Source organism: Dipodomys merriami, unplaced genomic scaffold (genome assembly GCF_024711535.1).
Source record: "Dipodomys merriami isolate MVZ:Mamm:240054 unplaced genomic scaffold, mDipMer1.0.p SCAF_27, whole genome shotgun sequence".
Lineage (NCBI taxonomy): Eukaryota > Metazoa > Chordata > Mammalia > Rodentia > Heteromyidae > Dipodomys > Dipodomys merriami.
Window position 1 is genome coordinate 2544211 of NW_027204159.1, and position 18074 is coordinate 2562284.

The 18074-nt window shown below is 41.8% G+C and overlaps 1 protein-coding gene across 1 annotated transcript in view; it reads left to right on the forward strand.

Moving 5' to 3' along the window:
• Positions 1–3487: 3487 nt before the first annotated feature.
• Positions 3488–18074, forward strand: part of Man2a1 (mannosidase alpha class 2A member 1) — a 161209-nt gene continuing 146622 nt past the window's right edge. The window contains exon 1 of the mRNA XM_070036027.1: positions 3488–4124. Within this exon, the coding sequence (XP_069892128.1) occupies positions 3990–4124 (135 nt within the window). The 5' untranslated portion in view covers positions 3488–3989. The remainder of the gene's footprint in view (positions 4125–18074) is intronic.

The following is an 18074-nucleotide window of genomic DNA, read 5'->3' on the forward strand; positions in this document are numbered from 1 at the left end:
ATACAAGTGTTCCCCTCATTAATGCCTTTCTCAGTGCTTCATTGAAAGGAGTGTGTTCTGGATCTTTGCATGGAACACAGTTGGGAGATGGTATACAAATTGCATATGGCAAGTCCTGTACAAACTTCTTATTTCTCTGGGTCATCAGAATACCTTTCCTGGTTTATGTTGTGAAGCTCTAGCATCTCAATCTTACAAACCATTACAACTCCACCACTGAACCCACATTTTCATCCATCCATCAAATGAGTTTTTTAGAGGCACCTCTAGCTATATGAACCAACACACATAACACAGCAACAATACATTTTGAGTCAATCTAATGTTATATTTTGTCTTCTAAGGTCTAATACTTTGTGATTATGGTCTCGAGTTTTCTGGCTCTGAGGAGGATGTGAATTTCCTCTCAAAGTATTTGCCCTGCATGAAGCCAACTGTTCTTGGAGACTGTTACAGAGGGAATGGATATTTCAGAGAAATACCTTTGTGAATTGTCATAAAGCTTTCAAACAGAGAGAAGTCATGACCTCAGACATTGGAAAGTAACTTACATCTATCGGTTGAGAGACTTAGAGTGAAGGGTGTTGGTGGTGGTAGTGGTTTAAGACTGCCAAGTTCAGCTGTGTTCAATGGATTCCAAGTTTTTGAATCATATTATTTACCAATTAATACCTTAACTTTCATAAAGGAACTTGGCATGTCTGAATTCAATAGTAATTATAACTCAGAATTCTGAAAATTAAAATGTTGCATTTGATGTTCAGCAATATCATTCTGTTGATACAATAAGGGAGATTCTTTTAGAACTGTTATGAGGTCTCTCTGATTCCCACTGCAACTCTGGGATTTAGTGGACCTGTGCTTGTTGTTTTTCTTTACATGCATTCAAAAGCCTTTTAAGGATTCTTTTCACACCATGGTCCTTCTATAGGTCCTGTTATGATTACCTGTAGAGACCAATGTGGTCAGGTATAACAGGCCAACTGGGCCTTCAAGGCAATTGCCTCAGTTGCCACTTAATCAGCATCAACTACAGGTGATTACTTTTTCTTTAATATATATTTTTATTATAAAAATACTGTACAGAGGGGTTACAGCTACATGACTAGGATAATGAGTACATTTTCTATTGAGCCTTGTTACCTCCTTCTTTGTTTACCCCCTATTACCCCCACCCTGCAAGTTGTAAAGTTTGTTTTCAACATAGTGTCTTGTACATCTCATTGTTACAATGGGTCAACCTGTATCTTTATTTTAGAATTTTGTTATTTTCCTTCCCCTCTCCAAATTAGAAAAATGCATATACAAGATGCAGGGCACCAACATCAAATACAGTGAAAACAGGAGTTATACCATAGAAACAAAAAAGAAAAACAAAAAAAATTACACAGTACATTTTAAATACGTTAAAAACAATAGCAAGAAAGAAAAAAGCCACTTGTGTCCCTATCTTGGGGTTCATTTCATTTAACATCCTCTTATATGGTCACAGGTACATAGCTTTTGACCTTTACTGCTTGTCCTAGACTTATACTGGTTATTGCAAATAAGGGAAACCATGGAACCTACGTTTCTTTGGTCCTGACTTCACTTACTATAATTTTTTCCAAGTCTTTCCATTTCCTAACAAATGGGGCGATGTCATTCTTTTTGATGGAGGCATAGAATTCCATTGTATAAATATAACTCACTTTCGAGATGACCTGAATGCCACAAATTATCAGCATTCCATTTCTCTTTGCAAGAAACTCATGACCAAAATCTCAATCAAATTGAGTTTTAAATTCTATCTTTACTGCTCTATTTCTTGGGACTCCTTCTTGACAGGAAAGCCTTCCTAAAAAGAACTATTTACGATAGTAAGGGATTAGATAAAGAAGGATTCACTAGCCAGATGAGGATTCACACAATATAGGCTTAATAGTTGCCTTTAACCTCTGAGCGAAGTGAGAAAAGGCTCAAAAAAGATCTCTACCTCATCTCTGCTGGAGCTAAGATCTACCCAATATTGAAGAGCATACTTTGGCACTGAGTAGCTGAGAAGTCAAGATGGTGGTGCTCTTACTACAAAAACTCGAAAACCCTGAAAATCTACCCTCGTATGTGCTGCAAATTATCTCTGGGGTGTCAGGAAAGCTATCCATGTGGTATTGTCTTGCCTTCCATAGATCTGGTGGATACTAAGTATTACAGGAAGCTGGGACTGGAGAAAGCCTGGTATGCAAGTGTCTGCCCACTGAACGTACCAAAACCAGAAAGTGGAAATCCTTTTTCTTGCAATGTTTCTTCAGCACCCTCTACTGACAAAGCTTCAGTCCCAGAAGGCAAAGGCAAAGCTACTTAAAAGGCCCAGATCCATTTTTATGGAGCAGTCAAAAAGGGTGAATGTGGAGCTGAAACCCAATAAATCAGCAATCCCTACCAGAATGATTTCTCTGATTCTCCACGCAGATTCAGATGGGCTTTTGCCAGGCTCTCTTCTCTTAGGTTTTACTGGCATGTCACCAAAAAAAGCCAAAGAGGAAATGAGGAAACTAAACAGAATTCTCAGGTTTCATGTTTTTCTTCTCTACCAGCCCTTCATGGTTGTACCTTCCAAGACACCCTTCATCTGGGTGTTCCAAGGTGTAAAACCTGGGCATCAGAAGGAACATGGGAATAGCTCAGCTCCCATGGAACGTGGGCTGCTGGTGCTTGGATGACCATGACTGCCAGCCTCAACTCCTGCGGGGGAGTCTCCCGGGTCACGGAAGCCTCCTGAGGTCTCCCTATAAGCCTGGGCCCAGGGGAGGCAGACGCGGGGCGGGCCTGGCAGGCGGCGAACCCTGATTGGGTGCCCGGGGCCCCGCCCTCTCATCTCGGCGCGTCGGGAGGGGGCGGGGCCAGCCGGCTGCCCTGCTCCCGGGCTGCGGGAGCCGATTGACCCAGCGGCTGCCGCGCCGCCGCCGCCGCTGCTGCTGCCGCCGCCGCTGCCGCCTCCTCCGGCTCCTGGCAGGCGGTGCTGGAGCGCCGAGTGGCGCTGGAGAACCGGCGCTTCCTTTCGCAGCTGCCGCCGCCATCTCCGCGTTTTCGGGGCGGGAAGGAGGGGGGTTGCTCACGGTTGCAGCTGGAGCGGGCTTCTCTCCGGGGACGCTCCTCTCCTTTCCCTCCTCTCCGCGCCGCCGCCGCCTCCGCCCGCCCCCTACGCCCTCCCCGCACTGCCCGGGTCTTGGAGGGGGGTGGGGGGGGAGAAGGTAGAGGCGGCGGCGCCGGGGGCGGGAGAGGCCGGGAGCGGACGCGCACCCCGAGGAAACTCCAGCCGGATCCGAGCGCCCCGGCGCCCCAGCGTGTGCGCCCATAGAAGCCCCGGGCGCGCCCCGGCCGGGTCTGGGCGGTGGCGGCAGCAGAAAGGGGCTCAGCCGGGGGTGGGGAGGCGGGGACGGGGCGGCGGGGGCGGGCCCGGCTGTCCCGGCGCTAAGTTGTGGGGCCCCGGCTCCGTCACAGCCAGTTCCTTCTGTCCGCGGGTCGGACCTGGCTCAGCGCGGTCCGCCCCGGGGCCGCCGAGCCCGCGCGTGGGCTGGGTGACGGCAGACACGCCTGCCCTCGTCGAGAAAAAACTTTTCCTCGGTCGGGGCGGCGGTAGCAGGAAGTGCGGGCAAGCCACCTCTCCGGCTGCCGCGGGGCGCGCCGGGCTGCGTGTTGGGCGCTGAGCTGGAGATCAAGTTTGCGAGGCTCGGTTCCCCGCCGCCGCCGCCGCCGCCAGCTCGGGTCCGGCCTCGAGGGGGCACGACCCGCCCCGGAGAGGGCAGCGGACCCGAGCGAAGGCCGGGGGCTCGTGCTGGCCCCGGGGACAAGGTGCGGAGCGCGGCCGGGACCCGCGCTAGCGCCCGAGCGCACGGACTGGGCGCAGCCCGGGAGCTGGGAGCCTTTGGCGGCCGCTTCCTGGAGCCCGCGGTTCGCCGCCGCCTCCGGGTGAGGACGGTATCCTGGCCCCGAGTCTATCGAGGAAAATGAAGTTAAGCCGGCAGTTCACCGTGTTTGGCAGCGCGATCTTCTGCGTGGTGATCTTCTCCCTCTACCTGATGCTGGACAGGGGTCACTTAGACTACCCTCGGAGCCCGCGCCGCGAGGGCTCCTTCCCACAGGTAAGCACCTGGCAGCCCCAGGCGCGGGGCTCCGAGGCACGGGAGGCGGGGGTGTGGGGCGGCCGCGGGTACCGGCTGCTCCCCGACTTCCACCTCCTGTGTGCCCCCTTCGGCGTGGAGGCCGAACCTAAGGAGGGTCCCTGAGAGGAGGGGAGGGATCCAGCAGCCAGGTTCTGCGGCGCAGGCACCCCGGGGGCCGCGGCTCCGTAGCTGGCTCTTCTCCAGTGCGTCGACTTAGCAAACTGCTGGACGGCGTGCGGGGGCAGGCGCCCGCTGGGGGGGGTGGGGGGGTGGAAGTGGCCATGTTCCCGCACTGAGACCTGGACTGTGGAAGTGGCCTTCGGCCCCTGCTGGCGAGGAGTGCGGCGGGGAGCAGGAGGTGTCCCTTCACTTGCACAGCTTGGGTGTAGCTTTGGGTAACCCTTCGGCTTACACAGGGCTGAGCTGCGCCTACCAACCCAGACCCCTGGCGCGCACCGGGTCCCGGAAATTGTTCAAACACATCCCACCTGGCCGTTTTATTTCCTTCTCTTCCCCCCCCCCGCCCCCTCCCCCGGCGCCCCGCTTCTTTATCCTCTGTGACACTTAAGAGACAAAAGTTGATTTGGTGTTTCTACCCGCGGCGATGTGGGGTTGGTTTTAGTGTCGTCATCATTCTTCAGCTGTTATTATTACATCGCGTTTGTGAGGTTTCTGGGGTGGGGAGCTGGTGGGGAAAGCGCGTGCTGTTCTCCTGCCGGAAGCTGTGGGGCGCTCAGTCCTGTGCCCGCAGATCAAATTGGGAAAATGAGTTGAGGAAACGACCCATCTGAAAAGTCTTTTATGTGAAGTTACTTAAAAAAAAAAAAAGTCACAATCGGTTCTGCTTTTATGGGTACAGCACGGCGGGTGCGGGGAGTGTTTGTAGATTTTTACCACTGACGGTGCTCTGTGATGAGTCCATCTGAAGGACACACGTGCTGACAAGCTAGCCTATGCGTAGACGAACAGATAGAAAAACCTAGGAGGTGGATCAAGTCCATGTTTTCATCCCCCCCCCCTTGTGTGACAGTTTAAGTGGCTGAAAATACCCGCAGGGTTTCATCCGGTAGTACCAGGACAAATGGCTTAGATTTGATTGACATGCAAATACAAACTTTACTTAAATAATATGAAAGTTGAAAAAGACTCTTTTATGCCTTTTACTGTCAATACAGAACGTGCAAAGATTTTGTCGGTGGCAGTGTTAAAACGATTGCTGCAAGGCAATGTTTCAGATTCTATAGAGTTTCTGCTTCTGGTATTGAGAAACAAAATGTATTGTAAGGGCTGCGGGCTGATTTTAAAACTTGAACTTTGCCTACTGCCTTTTGATAAGGCTGGAGAAAACAGTTTGACTGACTCTTGCTCCAAGGCAAGGAACAGTTCTAACCTTTGACATGTTGTATAACTTGGTGGTTAAACTCCCTGTGATTTCCAACCCCTCCTCCCAGTAACCTACCTCATTTTCAGAATTTTCTTCATTACAGGAAAAAAAAATAATAAAAACAGATCTATTTCACTGAAAGTGTTGTCTTGAATAATGTCCTTTAGCTTTGGCTTGGTGATCACTTGCAGATGATTTATGAAAACATCTGCATGGGGTTCTCTGGCAACCTTGACATTTTACTCTGTTGCTAAAGAAGTGACTCATTCAGTTACTGGGAATTCTCAGACGGTGTTAATTCCAGTATTTTAATATCCATCCCTCAGTACTCTGTGAGGCACTTAAGCTCTGCTTAAAGTGCAGAGCATGCAAGGGAAGAAGCTCTGGCTGCTGGAGAGGAGCTGGCATGTGTAGGTTTTGTGTGCCTGGCAACATGGTTTGGAAGGTAGAGCTTTTGGTACTTAAGGTTGCCTTTCTCAGATTGTCACTGCTCGATTTTTACTACAGGAAGCAGGTACTCTGCTAGGATAGTAGGATACTGACTCCCCAAGTGGGTAGACTTTGTAATCCCTTCGTGAGCTTGACACTCAATTATCTGATATTATTAGCATGGGTTTCTTACATGAGAGGCCTGGTTTCCACAACCACCACCCAGAAGGTGTGAAAATTGAAGCACAAAGAGATTATCTTTCCCAGGTCACACAGCTAACGCCTGGGATTTTAATAGGCAACCTTTAGAGTCTAGGCTTTCTACCACTCTAGTGACCTTTGTCTATGGGTGACGCCCTAGTCTGCCTGTAGAAAGGCCTGATAACAAAATATAAAGAATATTGTTCTCTGATACCTTAGCGTCTGACTTCATTTTGAAAGGAACTTTTATTATGAAAGCATAAAGGATGTGGTCCTTTTTCTGAAACCATACTAGAGATTTATATCTTCCCAGAATATCTTCTAGCTTACTTCATAGCTAAACATTATAATGAAAACCATTACACAGCACAGCAATCTAGCATATGAGTTGATTATTTTCTTTCTTTTTTTTTTTAAACTACTTTAAACTGTGCCTTAATTTGATGGCAACATCAAACATAGCAACAATGTGTTGTAGTGTATTTTGTTGGCAAGTTTGGGTACTGATTTCCTGCATTTGAGTAGAGCCAGTGTAGTCAATCACTAAATGTTACTGTTGGTATCTAGGAGGGTAATGTGTCTAGAACAGTATTTTCTCTGGGTTGTCCATTTTAGTTTCACTTGCTGTGGATTCTTTAGTAAGGTACAAGGTCCATGTTGTAAGCAGCTATCCTAGGTTAGCAGCAGTTCATTTGCTGCTAGGGGGGATGGGAGGAAGGTGTTTTTTTTCCCCCTCCTCTCTTGATTGTTTTTTATCACTTGGTCAGACTGGGGTTGGAGGGGACCCACCCAGTGCTCCACTCTCTCCCTGAAGCAACTGTCTGCCTCTAAGATCCTCTGTGGGGGTTTTCCTCTTGTGCTTCCAGGAAGAATTCCTTGTGGACTGGATCTAACAGGTGGCCTACTGTTTTAGCCTCTGTGTGTGTGTGTGTGTTTGTGTGTGTGTGTGTGTGTGTGTGTGTGTGTGTGTCCATTCTTTGGGTTAATAAATCTTAGTTAAAAAAATGGATAACAGGAAGTGGCGCTGTGGCTGAAGTGGTAAAGTGCTTGCCTTGAGCTGAAGAACATAGGTAGGGACAGCGCCCAAGCACAGAGTTCAAGCCCCACGACTAACCACCGCTGCCCCCCCCCCAAAAAAAAAAAAAAAAGGATAACACTCTGGTTGAGAGGCTGGCCATGGGAATGTGGTGAAATGCTTTACTGTAACTCAGCAGTTGGAAAGGAGAAACGTTGTTGCATCTCTCTGAAAGTCTTGATCATCCTACAAGGCACATTTCACAAATTAATACTTATGTACATTATGAATAACAAGATGTCTTATGATTACTCTAGAGAATTAAAATAACAAATCAGGTTTTGTGTAACAAACATTTTCTAAGTGATATAGCATATACCAAAGGAATGGATAGTAACTTTTAATGTTGATTTTAGAATCTTGATGGAAAATGTGAAAGTTAAGGTCAGACTGAATCTGTGGATCCATATATATATTTGAGCCAGGTGCTAGTGTCCCATGCCTTTAACCATAGCTACTCAGGAGGTTGAAACCTGAAGAATCATGATTTGGAGCTAGCCATGGAAGAAAAGCCTTTGAGGCTCTACTTCCAGGGCATGGTTCCAGTAGTAGAGTACCAGGTGTGAGTAAGAAGAAGAAAATCAAATGAGAACCAAGGCCATGAGTTCAAACTCTAGCATCAGTGTATGTACACACACACACACACACACACACACACACACACATACACACACACACACACACACACACACACACACACACACACACATCAGGCCCTGGGTTCGATTCCTCAGCACCACATAAGCAAAAAGAAATAACCCGGAAGTTACGCTGTGGCTCAAGTGGTAGAGTGCTAGCCTTGAGCTAAAGAGCTGAGGGACAGCGCCCAGGCCCAGAGTTCAGGCCCCATGACTGGACCCTCCCCCCCCAAAAAAAGCAATTAGAAGATAAAAAATTAAAATTTATTATGAAACTATAATATATATGAAGAAATGTAATAAAATGCTCTATAACACCAGTATTTTTGAGTCTCAGTTGATATTAAAAGTTGATTCATAGTAGTAAGTATAACTAGGATCTTGGTTTGTACGCTTTTTTTTTTCTTGTTTTCATGAATCTCTAAGTCTTAAGAATAACAAGAAAAAATTACGTATTCTTTCTACCTATCCTCTACTGCACTGTATTTAAAAACAGTAGCATCGGTTGCTGGGTTTATTCAGGTGTTAGAGGGGAATTTTTCTCATTTCTTTCAAGTAAAGTTGGGGATGTATGGCTTTTGAAAATTGGTAGAACTTTGACAATGGTGCCAACTAGTGTTTGTTGAAAGATTCAAGAACTTTAAAACCTCTTGTGCTTGTGTCTTCCATCTCCTCCTGAGTACAACTATCCTGTGGGAGTTTTTTGTTTGATAGATTTCTCTGAGACTCAAGCTTCTGAGAACCAGCCAAGTCAGATACTTGTCATTTTATCTGGTCTGAAGGTTTTATTTTATTTTATTTTTTGTGGTGATTACAGTATATTGTTCCCAGATCTACAGTTGGCTGGGCCTAAGCAAATAGGTTTGCTACAGAGATGTCATGATTGTATTTATTGGAAGAGGATTGTCTCTGTTACTCTGCTAGCATTAAAGAATGTCTGGACTATGAACGTAACATTGATAAAAATGACTAGTTTGATGTTTTAAAATTTTATTTTATTGTAAAGATGCTGTACAGAGGGTTTACAGTTACATGGGTAAGGTAGTGAGTACATTTCTTGTCGAGCATTGTTACCCATTCCTGATTTGTTGTTTTACTCTGAGCCACATATTGCTTCCTGTGAAAAAATATTTTTAAGACTGAAGTGAGCAGGTGTTCTTGATCACCTGCTCCCTTCTTGACTTTTCTGTTCAGCAGTCTCAGTTTCCCCTGACTGTTTCCCTGTTTCCATAGATCGATCTTTAAAAACAGGAGATATTCAATAGGTCTGGTGGTCTGTGGTCACTGGACTATGAAGACCCCATCACATTTTTTTTTCTTTTTTGCCTTTTCTCTCTTAATAGTTAAGATTCTGAAAGCCACAGGTTTTTTTTTATGAGTTCCTGTTGAACTAAGTAGGAGCTCTGAAGTTGGGAACTTTGTTTTTTTTCCTATAGTTGTTTATTGGTAGGTTGGTCAGGGGAGGAAGTAGAACATTTGATGTTATATGAGTTTCTGTTTCATTTATCAAGCCAAGCTGGTAATTTTAAAGTTGAAACTGTGTTAGGTTGAAACAAGTTTTGAGACTTGATTCTATTGTAATAGAGCTCATACTTCATGTTTTAGTATGACTGAATTTGCCTTGTGATAGGGAAGAAACTATCTGGTTAGGAAAAAAACTCTGTCTCTTTACATCTTACAGTTTTTGACAGAATAGTTAAGAAAACGTTATTTAGGCTTTTATGCTGATAAGCACATGGTAGGCATGTTGTCGAGCATTGTAATTGTAACATACTGTTTTTTAAAGAAAAGACCAACCTTAGAGCACTTTAGTTTAAAATTGCACATACCTAACTTTCACTGCCACTATGGCAGGGTTTTGTTAACACCCTTATTATTGATATTTTAGATCTGAGAATTCTTTGGTATTGGAGGCTGGCCTGTGGATTGTAGCATGTCTAGCAGGATTCCTGCTCTCTACTCAGATACTCAGAATAAAATAGGATCACCTTTTTCTCCCCTTTCTCTGCTCTACCCTAAGTTGGGCAAATCATGTGTCTCTAGACATTACTAAATATCTTTTGGTGGAGAATTGTCCCTGTTGAAAATCATTTTGGCCACAGTCAAGGCAAACACTTGTTCTTTTTTACTCAGGGCTTTTCCTTTTCCTCCTTTTTCTTTTTAGGAAAGAGTGATCAAAAGGTTTAATTCTAATACTCAAAAAGGATAAGTAGCCTTTTTTGATGCTTGAATTGTATTCTTTCTTTGAATGCCTAAAGTCCAGTTGCAAATTTAGGACTCTTAAATTGCAGGATGTCACAGAAAAAACAAGGGGAGATTATGCTTACGAACAAGCTAAAGAAGAGAAAGGAATATTATAACGGAACTTACTATTTAACATTTACATGCTGAGAAGAGCCTGTGATCAGGTCATAGTAAAGAGGTAGTTCTTTACTTTCTAAAAGCTGAATTAGAGGTTGGCAGTAGTCCAGATTTATTCCCCTTGCCTTTTAGCATCGCATGATAAGATATATTGATTAACAGTAAGGTAGTATAATATGTGTAGAAATGATTTGCAATTCTGATTTTTGAAGGCATTTTGTTTGCTTTTTCTAGTGTCTTTTGTTTTATTAAGTTAGATGCTACTGGTTATTGAGTTTTGTGAGCCTTCCTGAGACTAGATAAATCAAACAAACTGGAAAATAAAGAAACTTCCTTGCTGTTCGTTTTATTTAGTCCTTTAAATAGCCTTTTCAAAAAAAGGAATATAGAGGTGAGAACAGGAAAAGAATGACATTCTTGGCAAATACCTTTTCTCTTCCCCTTTTCTCTTTTGTCCCAAAGTCCTCTGGTGTTGAACTCTGCCTAAGTCAGCTATCTATGAGCCAAATTGGCCTGCTCCTTTATTTTTGTAGGGATACGAGCTAAGAATTTTCTTAAAAAACATTTTTAAAATGGTTAAATAATGTTTCATGGCTTAGCCGTCGCCATTCATCTAGAAATTCTCTGTGGCTGCTTTCAAGCTGTAACAGCATAGTTGAATAGTTGGACAGAAACTGTCTGGCCCACAAAACCTAAAATATTTACTCACTGATGTTTTTCAGGAAAAGTTTGTCAATTCTGGGTTTAAGCCATATTTCTCTGTCATTAGAGCAAGTAATTAGATATGGTGAAGTAAAGGTAGGATGATTGAAATCAAGCAAAAATTGTTAAAATTGAATTCTTAAATTACTATTTGCGAAAATTGGTGTTTTAAAGTAAGCTTTAGAACTTGTTTTTCGTATTTTCTTTAATCTTTTTTTTTTTTTTTTGGTCCTGGGGCTTGAACTCTGATCCTGGGCGCCGTCCCTACACTCTTCAGCTCAAGGCGAGTACTCTACCGCTTAAGCCACAGTGCCACTTCCAGTTTTCTAGTTGTTTATTGGAGATTGGAGTCTCATGGACTGGGTTGGCTTTGAACTGTGATCCTCAGATGTCAGCCTCCTGGGTAGCTAGGATTACAGGTGTGAACCACAGGTGCCGGCTTTTTTCGTATTTTCTAAATATCCTTGGGGAATGTCTGTGGTAAGTCTGGATGTAATTAATTTGTTCATTTTCTATCACTTGAAGTCTTCTGATTTGAAGAGGATTCTGGACCATGAACCATACAAAATTGAATTACAGCTTCACAACTGAAAATCATGACTTTTGTAATGGTTTTGATTGGCTGTAACTCACAGGTAGCCTGAATTCAGTGCCCAAAGTATTGGGATTCATCAGCACCATGGAAGGAAATTCTAGGTATAGACATCTTTGTGAACTGTCAATGTGGGGATAGGACTTGGTGGTTCTCTCTGTGGTGGGGATGGTTGCCCAACTTAGGGACAAAGAACCACCAGGCTGTTCGCAGTTACTAGACTACTCTTCTACTTGTCAAGGAGTAATTATTTTCTACTCATTTTTACCTTCTTCACTCCTAAAGTCTATGTGGCGCTTTCATCTTATTTATGCTCTTAATGATTATAGCATCATCTTTAAATTGCTGTATACTTTGTCTGAACCAAAAGAGTGCATTGCATTTCATTGAGTATTGTTTAAGATTAGTGTTAAGTAAAGTTCTTAAAGTGATGTTGTTTTTCTTTTTACAATATATGTATTTATACATTTTTAACATATAAGTAGATTTTTTCACTGGCTTCCTTTACAGGTCCAGAAAACAAAACAAAAATAAAACAACAACCAAAACTCTGTTTTGTCCTAAATGCAGAGCAGATCCTAAGTCTGACCCTATTCTAATCTCTTGCCAGGGAACTACATTGTCCTGAGTCATAATGTTGGAGAAGTGGGGATTTTGCCAATGATTATGTCTTTCAAACACTTAAGTATTTATGGAAAGTATAAATACTCCTATAATTATATATTCAAACAGTATAGAAAGGTGTTCATTGGCAGCTCACCCCGTTCCCTTCTTCCTTTCCCATCCCAGTCCATTCTTTTCTGAGTCCCACTCCTGCCCATGTTCCCCAACATAATCCCACATATATGGAATTTTGTGTTTCATTTTGAGCTGTTGTTTCTTTTTATAAAAATTAGGGATTTTTACTCTTTTGTAAACATTAATTTTATGATTAATTCTCCTGTTTGATGTGCCTACCAACTTTACATGATATAATTTCATTTGTTTTCTTGGTCCATCACCTTTAGATCGAAAGTCTCTACTCTGTACTGCAGCAAATGAAGAAGCTGGTACTTCTCCACTTCCTTCCATTCACTTCCCACTCCTTTCTTCCTTTTCTTTCTCTTTGAGTCATCAGTTCTTTTATATCCATAAGCCAGTTCTTTTATATCCATAAGTATTTCATTCTAGGACTAATGTCTTACAGACATATATAACTATAGGTTGGTTGTGAAAGTTGAAAATTAGTAAACAATTGATACAGAATTTCAGTTAGCAAGAAGTCCAAGAGACTTGTTGTATACTAACTATACATAGTAACAATGTGTCTTATTCTTGCAAACTGCTAAGAGAGTAAATTTTATGGTTTCTTCTCACAAAGTATTAATTATGAGAATACATATGATAATTAACTTGATTCAGTCATTCAAAAATGTATTCACATTTCAAAGCAGCATGTTACACATGGTAAATGTGCACAATTTTAATTTGTTAATTAAAAAGAAATTAAAAAGTTAAGAGTAACAAATATTTTAAATTTGTGTTAATATAATATTATTTTGTGTCAGGTAGCTTGATCTTACAGAGAGTGAAGGATGATATGATATTGTTAGACATCTTCTACTTGAAAGAAATATTCTAAACATCAGAGAAAGTGGATTCTTGTATCTTGTATTATAGTTCCTCAGATTCATGCTGTATTTCTTTACATTTGGATTATGGATTTTTGTTTTTCCTATTTTGAATTTCTCTCCCTTTTTCTTGCTGAACCTCATTATTTTAAAAATAGTTTTACAACTCAGTATGTTCTTACATTTTTGTTTCTGTGGTTTCATGGGACTGAAAATATGAATCTTCCCATCCTCCCCCCCCACATCTTTTTTGGGGGATTTATCTCCCATATTTATTCAAATTACCTGTTTTTGTTCCCCCAGGCTTGTAATGTTTTATTTTCTCTTTCTTGGGAAGCTGCCTGTTAGCCAGGTGAGGGTGTTGGGCTGAAGGTATCACTTGTTCTTTTCTGACCACAATTGTGGAGGAATGTGGAATGGGAATGGATTCTGACATAGGTGTTAATGTTTCACCTGTGGAGCACTAGATGATGTAAACTTGAAATTGTGGCTCACTTTCAGAATAAGTTCTTGCATTAAAGCAGATCTGAATTTGAACTTTTAGAAACCAGTTACATTCTATTTTTAAAAATTATATTTTTATTATTAGTAAGTAGTTATAAATGGGGTTACCATCCAACAAATCTGTTCATAAGTACAATGCATCTTTTTTTTTAATTGTGAGAATACCGTACAAAGGAGTTACAATTACATGGGCAAGATAACGAGTACATTTCTTATCAAGCATTGTTGCCTCCTCTTTGTTTCCCCTTCCCATCCCTTCCCATATTCCCCCCCCCTTCCCCCACTCGGTCCTCTCCCCACCCCCCCCAAAGTTGTAAAGTTGGTTTTTCGACATAATGACTTGTACATCTCATTGTTGCAATGGGTCCACCTGTATCCCTAGTGATTAACATTACCCCTTTTATCCTTCTCCACCATTCTGTCCAGCCTGACCTTCCCCTCAAAGATGTACATTGAACAATCATTCTTTTTAATAATCATTACCATCCCAGAAAAGTCATGCATATGAAAAAGTTTGAGGTAGAATTTTAGAGTAGTAAAGGTCCTTCCAGATCAGTGGATGCAATTTTCCAGATAAAGGAACTGAGCCATACAAACTAGACCTCAGCAGTTTGCCTAGCTCCATAGCATAACTAGCATATGCTTGCTGACCGGTGTTTGAATGCATTTTCTGCTGTTCCATTGCAGACATACATTTTAGAATTTAGTGTTAGCCCTGAGAAAATTAGAATAGACATACTACATAGATACCTTGCCTTTTGTAGCAGCCTTTTAAGTTATTTTAGGAAATATCATTGCCATATGTGAAACAATTAGACACACTTAAGTGCTGCTTAGTTGCTCATTAAATTAGTTAAACAGGTTGAGCTGGTGCTAGACATATATTAGGTGCTCAGTAAATGTTATTTCCAATAGATAGGCATTTATAATGTACCTACTATGTCCCAAGTACTGTTGTAGATTCCAGGGAAGAAGGATCCAAGACTGACATAATCATCCATGATCTTATTTTATATACTTGATTTAGGGACAAAACCCTTAAAAAGAAACAGAACTAAGTGGTGTTGGGAAAAAGCTAAGCTTTGCAGAGTAGACTTTTGAGGAGAGGAAGAGAGTTGCCTAGTAGTAAGTACAGAGTTTCCAAGCCTCGGAGTCCTGAAGGATTTACAGCTGAGAAAGGGTGAGGAATTTAGAGTGCCCAGATTTTTGTCAGTCATTGATGCTTGTGAAGAGTGGTTGAGAATGCATCGCAGTTTGGGATCAATTAGCAAATAGCCTGGAGAGTCAGTCCAAAATGTTATTATGAGTTAGATGGTACCAAACCACTCAGAGTTACTTAGTGTACTAGCCTAGAGGAAAGTAGTGTTAGAGAATTACATTTTGTAGAAAATTTTAGCCCTGGAAGGGAGCTAAGAGAATATTCATTCCAGAATATTCTGTTAACAGTGTACAAGACAACTCAGAAGCAAGAAAGAAGCTGAGAATTTGTTTCAGGTACTAAAGAAATAAATCAGAAATTCCTTGCACTAGTATTTAGTTGGCTGGGAGAGACAGGAGGAAGAAACGGTAGAGATGTTTGCAAAGAGAAGCCCTTGGATAAAGAACAGTGATGGGGGCTTGAGTCAAAAATTTATTTTTCGTCTTTTCCTTTTGGGGCCTTGGAGACTAGTTGCACTGTTCACAGATGAATAGTTTGAAAGCCAAGCTGGTTTGGGAAGCCAGGTTCAGTTCTATTTATGATGAAGTGGACATTCGTGGAAATAGCCAAGTGAGCCGGAATGCTGGATGAGAGATCAAGGGAGTATGATCTGGGAATCTGATCAGAGTTGAGAACAGAATGAGCTCACTCTGACTGTGCTTAGGGAGGACACAAAGAGCCAAGTACAGTTCTTATACTCTAAAGCTACCCTTCTTATACTAAGATTATTGTGCAGCAGATGTTAATGAAATAAAGGGGCTTGTATTCAATGTGTCAGAAACCAGCTCATGGATCAGCATACCTGAAACAAGGTAAGATGGTCATAAGGAGGGATTTCAAAGAAGCATTTTAGGAGGTTGTTTTTAAAAAGACCCCTCTCATCTTTAGTGCAATTATGGAACTAAATTACTTCTCCTACCTTGTAAGACAGAACATGGATTATTTGTGTGTATGGAGGAGGTGGAGATGGGAGGATATGCTTTAAGAGGTAAAAGACAACATGCCAGATAGGAGGCTCATGGATCAAGGTTATTTTGTAGGTCAGATTTCTAAGAATATTCCCTATATTGCCTCTTGTTTAGAGCATAGAGCTCCTTTTTTTGTTTGTTTGTTTGTTGGCTGACACAAATACTGAAGAAACAAGACCTGCTCTTGACCCAGGGCTACTTCTTGAAAACTTGTAGAGTTAGTTAACTGCAGCATTTCTGATACAAGACACATCTTGTGACTTTTGGGGAAGAAGGTCTGACTAGTAGTTGTTTAAACCAACAACTAAAACAACAGAATTTGAAAACTCAGGAAGTTTATATGCTGAATATGGATGGTATATTTACAGATTTGCTATTATTGTATTCTTACATATTATATCTTATTGTTGATTGCTGTTTCATCAATCAATAGAGTGAGATGGATTTTTATATAAGAAGGCAATTGGGAAAAATTGTATTACTTAAGATAATCATTGGTGCTTGTAAAACATTGTTGAGAAGTTCCGGGTTCATTAATTTAAGCTGAGGTTGCATAAATACCCGTTTCCTACTAATAAAGACTAGAAGGGGTTTACTCAGGAAGTGATTCATAAAAATAAGATTGAAAAGAAGGCTGATTAATAAATACAACTCCATTTTCAGAGGCTCTCCTGAACTATTTCTGCTTGAAAAATGACCTTCAGTATGCCAGTTGCATTTATTTTAATAGACTAACACTGCTTAGGTTGATTGGCTTAGTCTGTTACAGACTGTTATTCTGTTTTACATTGAAATTGTTCTTTTTTCCCCTCAAAATTACTTGTATATGTCGAAAGAACTTAGGTCAGCAAATTCTAAAATACATACAATCTATGCATTTAATCTACAGGGAATGAATTTAGGTAGTACAAATAGATATTCTGGAATTACCAGAAACTATGTATATGTCAGAAAAGACAAGGCACATTACCACCACAAACCACCAGCCAGTCCATATGGTATATGTGACAACATAACCCTGGTTGGCTGGGAACATGTATCACGTAGCCTTTCATGCAAGTTCTCAAGCATGATACACTCTCAGAGTGCTAGGTATAAAGATATTGAGGTATTAAGAATGAATTTTAGGGAACAAAATCGGTGTGGTTCTTAAAACTTTCTGCAAGAAAAAAACTGTGTTTCCAGAACATTACTATTATTTTTTATTTTTATTTATTTATTTATTTTTGGTCTGGTCATGGGGCCTGAACTCTGGGCCTGGGCGCTGTCCCTCAGCTCTTCAGCTCAAGGCTAGTGCTCTACCATTTGAGCCACAGTGCCACTTCCGTTTTTTTTTCTTTTTTGCTTATGTGGTGCTGAGGAATCGAACCCAGGGCCTCATGCATGCAAGGCAAGTGCTCTACCACTGAGCCACCTTCCCAGCCCCAGAACATTACTTTTAAAGAAAGTATTAGTCAATTAATTTGCTCAGTGCCACATAATTGTAATTATGAAATAGATCTATAAGCAATAGCTCTGATTTTTATTAGAATGTTTTATAATCCAGACATTTTGTCCTACTTATAAACCCTTCTAGTAATGGTTTTTAAAGGGTATCTGTTTTTACACAATTGTACTGTATGGGATAAGTTGGTGATTAAAATGTTACCTCAACCTGGAATGGTTTCTTTTTAGTCTTACAGGGCTAATGCAGGGGGTGGTGGTGGTAGGGGGAAGGCATGAAATTATAATCTGAGTATACATCTGGAATTTCAGAATGGAAATGCATCTGTCTTCTGGATTCTGTGGAAAGTGCCAGCAGCTAGCATTTTCAGAAGAGAGTTGGAGGAGGAGGATATGCTATCCAGCCATGGCTGAATGGCTTCCCAGGTGCAGTCACAAGGCCTTTGGGTGCCCTGCCAGAGCATACTGGGAATCCCTCTCACAGTCACTTAGCACTCATATCACCTACTCCTTTCTGAGTGGCCTCTGTTACAATTATAACTAGGTGGTGTGAAATTTATGAATAATTATTTACTAGGATACAGTGTGTATGGATTCTGTGTTTTGTAGGATATTATGTAATTGCTCACATGGTCAGGGCATTTACTTCTTTGAATGAACAAGTGACTACACTGAAACAACATCTGTGAAGATTTTCAGGCATGTTTGTATCTGTGGCTTGTGGCTTGTTGATGGAGTGGTAGGGATACATATGTATGGATCCATAGGGAACTGTAGCTACAGCCTATCCCCAGTTACATTTTTGTTTTTGTTTTTAGCTTTAG